The following is a 7847-nucleotide window of genomic DNA, read 5'->3' on the forward strand; positions in this document are numbered from 1 at the left end:
AACATATGCAAATCTAGACAGATACCTTGCATTAGCTGATGATAGTGGGAATGATGATGAAAATGTTAACAACCAACAAGATGATGGGCATGCTACTGGTAATCATCAGAACGGTCAAACAGAAGGACTAAGGTACAGACAACTATTTGCAGAAAATCGCTTTTGATTGGTAAGCATTATGGAGGCTGGGACATTTAAGATAGAGATTAACAAGAGATGTTTGTAAAACACATATGCCCCCCATGGTGCAAAATTGAAAAGGGTTATACACACACACATCATTTAATTGAGAGTAGTATCATCAATTCAAAATATTGAGCAGACAATATCTTCCTATGTCGAGAGTGGATTGACCATGTGACCTAAAAATCAATAGGGGTCATCTCCTTCTGAAGATGTACCAGTGTACCAAGTTTGATGTCTGTCAAGCAAAGGGTTCTCAAGATATTGAACGGACAGTATATTCCTATGTCCAATTTGACCCTTGACTTTTGACCATGTGACCTTAAAATAATTAGTAGTCATCTTCTCCTGAAGATGTACCAGTGTACCAAGTTTAATGTCTGTCAAGCAAAGGGTTCTCAAGATATGGAGCAGACAGTATATTCCAATATCCAGTTTGACCCTTGACCTTTGACCATGTGATCTGAAAATCAATAGGGGTCGTCTTCTCCTGAAGACGTACCAGTGTACCACGTTTGATGTCTGTCAAGCAAAGGGTTCTCAAGATATTGAACGGACAGTATATTCCTATGTCCAGTTTGACCCTTGACCTTTAAACATGTGACCTCAAAATAAATAGGGGTAATTTTCTCCTGAAGATGTACCAGTGTACCAAGGTTGATGTCTGTCAAGCGAAGGGTTCTCAAAATATTGAACGGACAGTATATTCCTGTCTACTGTGACCCTTGACCTTTGACCATGTGATCTCAAAATCAATAGTGGTCGTCTTCTCCTGAAGTCGTATCAGTGTACCAAGTTTGATGTCTGTCAAGAAAAGGGTTCTCAAGATACTGAGCAGACAGTATATTCCCATGTCAAGTTTGACCCTTGCCCTTTGACCATGTGACCTCAAAATCATTAGGGGTCATCTTCTCTTGAAGATGTACCAGTGTATCAAGTTTGTCTGTCAAGCAAAGGGTTCTCGAGATATTTAACGGACAGTATATTCCTATGTCCAGTTTGACCCTTGACTTTTGATCATGTGACCTCAAAATCAATGGGGGTCATCTTCTTCTGAAGATGTACTAGCATACCAAGTTTGATGTCTGTCAAGCAAAGGGTTCTCTAGACATTGAATGGTCAGTATATTCCTATGCCCAGTTTGACCCTTGACCATATGACCTCAAAATCAATAGGGGTCATCTACTCCTTAGGGTGTACCAGTGTGCCAAGTTTGATGTCTTTCAAGCAAAGGGTTCTCAAGATATTGAGCGGATATTATATTCCTATGTCCAGAGTAGATTGACCCTTGACCTTTGACCTTTTGACCTGAAAAACAATAGGGATCCTTTTCTACTCATAACTAACCCACATATGAAATATCATTATCATCAAGTGAATGGTTCTCAAGATATTGAGCGGACAACACATGGTCAACAGACCGGCCGACCGACCGACAGACCGACCGACCGACCGACCGACAGGTGCAAAACAATATGCCCCCTCTTTTTCAAAGGGGGGCATACAAATTATATTTCACATATTTTAAAAACTGAATTCATGCATTATTAAATGTGGCTTTATTTCAGAAATTGTTTGTTTGCCCTTATATCTGACCTACTGATGATAATTTTCAACCCCTGTTTTCCTTTTAAATCATTTTAGTATACATTAAATTTCTTTTTCTTTAAATCAGACATTCAACATTACTTTATACTAATACCAATTGATTATTGTATCAAAATTTAAAAAAAAGAAAGAAAAAAGTACATGTAAAACATTTCCTACCCTCTTAACTATTGTCTATAATCCTCCAATCAGAAATGGGCAAACAAACATATTTCAATTTTGGCCAGAATGAAAACAAATCTACTACAGACATGTGTTTTATCATGATCATCAATTTATTTAGTTTAAGAATTATACAAAGTTGAGTCAAATACATTGATAAATAATTTTCATGAATAACAGTCAAAGGCAGATATTATATTTCATATATTTTACTGGTATACAATGTGCAACTAAATTTAAAAAAAAACCCTTTTCATTCATGTTTTCTTCAGAATGCAAAAATTCTGGTATCACACATACACACACTTCACATTTACAAATTTCATAAGAGCGAGCAGAGTTTTGACAGTTACCATATGCAAGTACTAATTGTATGTCTTGTAAATTATTTTAAAAATATGTTGTAACAGAAATTTGTCGATATAGTTATATCTGTAATATGATACTCATAATTAATGTAAAACAATAAATTTTGGACAATTAAGTCACATATATATAGTCATTCATGTAATGACAACTCATTGCAATGAAAAACAATCAATTTTAGGGATTCAATCTGACTTATATATAGTAATGAGAATGAAATAATTCTTTGATAAACAATGTCACAAACTATCAAGCTTTATGGAAACTGAAAAAATTAACAGTTTATATGAATATGCAAAATTTCCTTAAAAAGTCATATAAGATTTACATTTATTAAAAAATCGTAACACACAGTAAGAAAAAAGTTACAGTTTGTTTTTGGGTTGTTATCTGTTAAGTTGTTCTTATAATTGTTCTCCTCTTCCTATACTACATTGATATGATAACCATGGCCCTGCAGTTCTTTAAAAGATTTCTAAAAAAATGTTTCCAATATATTGACATGTAAAAATCTGATCCATTATTGTGGCCCCACTGTACCCTCTAGAGCCATGATTTGAATAAACTGAATATACAATAGCAGAGGATGCTTGCTTATCATCATGACTATAATCATAGCTAGCAGTGCATGATAAGAAGATTTTTAAAGACTTAAAATTAAACTTAAATATATAATCCCATGTACAACTCTGATCCCTTATTGTGGCCCTATCCTACACTCAGGGTTCACAAAATGAACTAATATGAACATTCGACAATGCTTGCAACTTTGATTCTATTGAGAAAATAGTTTTTAAAATATATCATATTCTGATAGTCACATATAAAATGTTTCCCCTACTCTGGTCTCACCCTAACCACAGTGACCATGAATTTGAATACTTGAATCTGAACTACCTGAAGATGCTGACAAACAACAGCAAAAATATTGATCAGTCTCTTAATCTAAGGATGGTTCATTCCTCTTTTTTAAGCTTTCTTATTTTCATTTCCAAATACTGGACTTCTAGTTCCAGCTTCCTGCAAGTTAGTTCTTCCATTTTTCTTTTCAGGTTAATGACCCTGCTGCTATTGCCTGAGGTTACCGATGGCAATGAAGACTCCAGGACAGATGTTACTTCTACGGGAGTTGATCCAAGAATGTGGGGATCTGTATCTGGAGGTCCTTCAATTACATGGATTCCCCTATGATGGGAAGAGGAATACATTATTCTTTATGAATCTTGTATTAATCCATTTGAGAATGATTAAATGATGATTTGGATGATTAGTTTAATAATTGTTGTTCTATTTCTATTTTGATGTTTATATGATATATCATTCATTTATTTACACAAATCAAATTACAAACATTAACTCTGTCATGGTAGATTCCAATCAATCAAAGAATTTGACACCTATTATGATACAATTTTAAATAGTAAATGATGTTACTCATTAAGTTACTTACACAGATTCATCACCAAGTATATCTAGGTTTAGCAGGGACGTATCAATGCCTCCCTCTATTCCCATCAGGCAAGTGTTATTTGCCCCAATTACACTAGTAACAGCTTCCACTACAGCACTCAATGACTTCGGAGGAGGACCACCACCTGCAAAAAAAATGTCTTCTGTAAAAATGTATTGAATTGCTACATACTGTGTGGATTTCTTTTTATCCTACAGGATTTATAAAGTGTTAAAATATAACATTACTGTAATGCACTGTATAGAATTATAAAAGAAATGTACGTCTTTTAAATAACATGAATTTAAAAGCATATGACATATCAAATATTTAATTGGCGGGGGGGGGGGGGGGGGGTCTTTTTTTATCACATGAAATGTTACATTAATTTCTGAAATCATGTATGATTGTTGAATAACAATGTCATAAGGAATGCTGTTATGATTTTCAAGTTCCTTAAATGATTAAGACAATTTAAAAGATAAAAGGGTCGAAACAACTAGGGACCGAAACGACTTGTGAGCGAAATGAGTGGCCAAAACGAACAAAGGTAAATACCCCACATTATCTTTTCATCGGTATAATTCCTTGCAATGAAAATGAAATGAAAGATTTGCCTGGATAAAATACGCATTTTAATCTCACTGTGTTAATGGGATGCATAAGTATACTTGTATATTTAATGTGATACACAAGTTCTCCTAACACTCGCGTACTCGTCAGTATATGTAGGCCTATGCACCTATCTATTGGTCATAAAACTTGTATTCACCATAATTTACAATTTTATCATCAACTCACCTGTACCAGTAATTATACGTCTGTGGTTGGAAATCTCCGTTTTTGTCTTTGAGAAAATGTTGTGCCACTTTTTCTCAACTTCTGCTGCCGTTCGAGTTGGCCCAACACTCATAGCACGAAGTTTTACCGCAATCTCCCCCCACGCTTTCGACTTCATTTGAGAGGTTAACTGGGGACTTAGTTTCCCTCTCACAACATCCTTGTATTCTTCAACAAGAGTAGTGAGTGCCAAGGACTCCTCACTACTCCAGTTTGGCTTTCGTTTGAGTTTGTGGCTTTCCATGTTTACGTCTGCGAAATTTGACAGATGTGACGTAAAACATGTTAAAAATACGACCTCCATCGCACAAGAGTTCCACCTTTAGTTTGGGAAATACTATGCGTTGCTAGGGTGACTCAACTTAAGTTTTCTAAATTACTAAGAACTGTACTTAGCTAAGAACAGTGCTTAACTTTTTTATGAATTGATACTTAAGTATTTTTCTTAGCTAAAATTTTTTTTAGTACTTAAGTAGGAAATCTAAGAAAAATCTTAGAATCTTTATGAATCCCGGCCCTGGATTTGCGAGGAACCATGATGTGGTACTTGCCAATTTATACAAACCGGCCACTCCATAACTTTCAAAAACGGAATGAACTTCAATGTAAATTCAACTATGACGTGTAAATCTAAAAATCTACTTTATTGTATGACGTGCCCTACATGTGGAGAAAACTATATAGGTCAAACAGGAACCAAATTGGCTGATCGTGCTCGTGTACATAAACAACAGATCAGAGATCCTACAATAAGAAACACACCATGTAGCGGACATTTTGATTCGTGTGGGGAAAGCAGTTTTTATATTTTTCCATTTTACAAAACAAAAGAGGAAAATGAACAATTACGCAGAGCCAAGGAAAACTATTTCATAAAACTGTTTAAGCCGAAACTAAACTGTTAATATTTTTACTTCATGTTATTTAACATGTACATTTTACATAGAATGTCTCCTTTAATGTACAGGAATTCAGAGGCGCTTAAAACTTATAGACTGAACTATTTTAAATATGTCTGTATTTTTAAAAGTGCCTAACATTAACATTGTATAATGTTCTGACGTCACAATCATGACTGTATTATGTTTAACGTTGCCCACATAACGTCACGAGGATGACGTCATAATGGAACTTGTTTACATTGTTTAAAAATTTACTGACGAGCCCGCAGGGCGAAAGCGCTATAGATAAAAGTTTGAGTATTGGATTTTATTTTTTGACTTATATATATTTTAGAAATAAGGTATCATTTTAAAATATTTATCGGGATATAAATACGGGTTGGTCACGTGATCAAATTCCATAAAGCCCTTCGGGCTTTATGGAAAATTTGATCATGTACCAACCCGTATTTATATCCCGATAAATATTTTAAAATGATACAGTATTACTTATATTTACATTTTTGGGTCGGTACCATTGCTGAATTGTGTTAACAACACGTTTCCATACATTTCAAATTGTTGACGTCCACAACGAAGCGTCATAGATGTTCAAAATGACGACAACACAAAACAAAGTTCCATAAAATGAAGAACTGTCTTAATTATTAAGACGCTAGAAAGCAAGTATATCAACATATACCTATACATTAACTCGGGAGTATATAATGGGAAATTCTTTCATATGCTATCTATTTTGTATTGCTTGTAGGGGAGTTATGAGATTGATCACTGTTCGTTATCTTCACCTTGCATATGTCTAGTTTTAGGGGGTAGGGGAATTATAATTTAAACGGGGTGGGGGGGGGGGGCGTAATGTTACACTTACAGTAGCCTGGTGCCCTGGCCTTCCCATAATGCTCCGCAAACGTAAATTTGCTGAGCATTAAGGGAAGGCCAGGGGCACCAGGCTACACTTACAGTTGTGATGAGCTTTCACTTTTGAAAAGTGATTTCAAGACGTTGAAGACCGACTTTGAAAGATATTCTGTGGATATTACGGAGTTAACGGAAGGCTAAGATGGAGGAACATAAAGAACGGGGGGGGGGGGGGGGGGGGGGGGGGGGGGGCAGTCGTCAGGTGTAGGCAAATCATTTATAGATAGGACAGAGGACGCAGCTCAGATGAATCTCCGGAAAGAACTGAACATCGCAGAGAATGTGGAACTGCACGAAGGTAAGGGACGGTTTGGATTTAGATATGTAATTGTTGACAAACATGAGCTCACTGAACGCTTCTTTTGACTGCATACATTTCTGTAATAGGTTTTTAACGACGCCTCGCTTCGATGTCCCGACATAAACTTGGAAACCGACATCAATCACCTATGGCTGCTGTGGCACGGAAGCAGTGTGGTGTGTAGGTCTTAATGCACTTTGAAGACTTATCGGCCATACATCCTGTGAATGACCTTTTTGCTAAAGCCTAATGTCTAGCAGTGGGTACAATTCCGCATCACCGATGACCAGGGTGAAGTTGTAGCAGACGAAATTTTCGACATACAATAGTAAAATATTGTTTACAGAAATGCTTTTATCAATTATGGATGAAAGTCCACTGCTTGGAATATAAATAAAACCGTAAATACATTTTGTGATGTTGATTTCATCTATTGATAGATTTATGTAGTAAGTGAGAGCGATTGCTAGATCATGTGTATTGCCTTAGTAAAAGTAGTACCTGTTACCTACTTTTAACAAATGTTCATACGCACAGCCGTGACCTCTGTTGACCCCGTAATGGATTTATGCAGGGATAAATACGTTTGCTCGTAATAGTGTTATGTAGGAGAAAACAGTTGCAAATGTGTATATATATATATATATATATATTATAGGATTAAACGTTCTTTTTGAATAATTTATCGATGTGTAAACTCCGGACATTTTGCTCACAAATTGAATAAAAGTGTGAAGCACTTTTATGTTAAGTTTGTGAGTAAAATGTCCGGAGTTTACACATCGATAAATTCTTCAAAAAGAACGTTTGATTCTTATAATTCCAATTCATTCACTTTACTAACAATTTCAAAAATTTGAATAGTTTCCCCGCACTATGTTATTTGTTTTCAGGTGTGTATGAATACATCGCGTTTTCGGATTTATTGATGTGTAAACTTTTGTTCAGCTTTATTTTCGTCCAATCAAAACAATTGTAATAAATAACATTGGAATTATATATATATAACATGTAATATATATAAGAATAAAAAAAACAACGAAATAACAAAAAAAGAACAAAAAATGAAACAAGAAAACATCCTGTCCCCCAAAATAACCCAACTAAACCAATTGCT

The 7847-nt window shown here is 35.2% G+C and overlaps 1 protein-coding gene and 1 long non-coding RNA gene across 2 annotated transcripts; one reads left to right on the top strand and one right to left on the bottom strand.

The window, feature by feature from the left end:
* Positions 1-2740: 2740 nt before the first annotated feature.
* On the bottom strand, positions 2741-5119 carry LOC125664333 (uncharacterized). Its single transcript, XM_048897059.2, has 3 exons — positions 4571-5119; positions 3770-3914; positions 2741-3504 (listed from the first exon to the last, which is right to left on the bottom strand). Exons 1-3 carry the CDS (start codon positions 4911-4913, stop codon positions 3276-3278), a joined length of 717 nt encoding a protein of 238 aa, XP_048753016.2. The 5' UTR covers positions 4914-5119; the 3' UTR covers positions 2741-3275.
* A 1502-nt stretch (positions 5120-6621) lies between these two features.
* On the top strand, positions 6622-7139 carry LOC130051141 (uncharacterized). Its single transcript, XR_008799513.1, has 2 exons — positions 6622-6727; positions 6817-7139. It is a non-coding gene; the product is annotated as an uncharacterized LOC130051141 (long non-coding RNA).
* The last annotated feature ends 708 nt before the right edge of the window (positions 7140-7847 follow it).

This window comes from Ostrea edulis, unplaced genomic scaffold (assembly GCF_947568905.1).
Source record: "Ostrea edulis unplaced genomic scaffold, xbOstEdul1.1 scaffold_63, whole genome shotgun sequence".
In the NCBI taxonomy this organism is placed as follows: domain Eukaryota; kingdom Metazoa; phylum Mollusca; class Bivalvia; order Ostreida; family Ostreidae; genus Ostrea; species Ostrea edulis.

What these genes read in the sequence shown, in the direction of transcription:
- LOC125664333 (XM_048897059.2), bottom strand. Translation starts at nt 4,913, where the DNA reads ATGGAGGTCGTATTTTTAACATGTTTTACGTCACATCTGTCAAATTTC. An exon ending in ACGTATAATTACTGGTACAG is followed by an intron (nt 3,915 to 4,570) that starts GTGAGTTGATGA and finishes TTTTTTTTGCAG; the next exon opens with GTGGTGGTCCTCCTCCGAAG. An exon ending in ATACTTGGTGATGAATCTGT is followed by an intron (nt 3,505 to 3,769) that starts GTAAGTAACTTA and finishes TTCCCATCATAG; the next exon opens with GGGAATCCATGTAATTGAAG.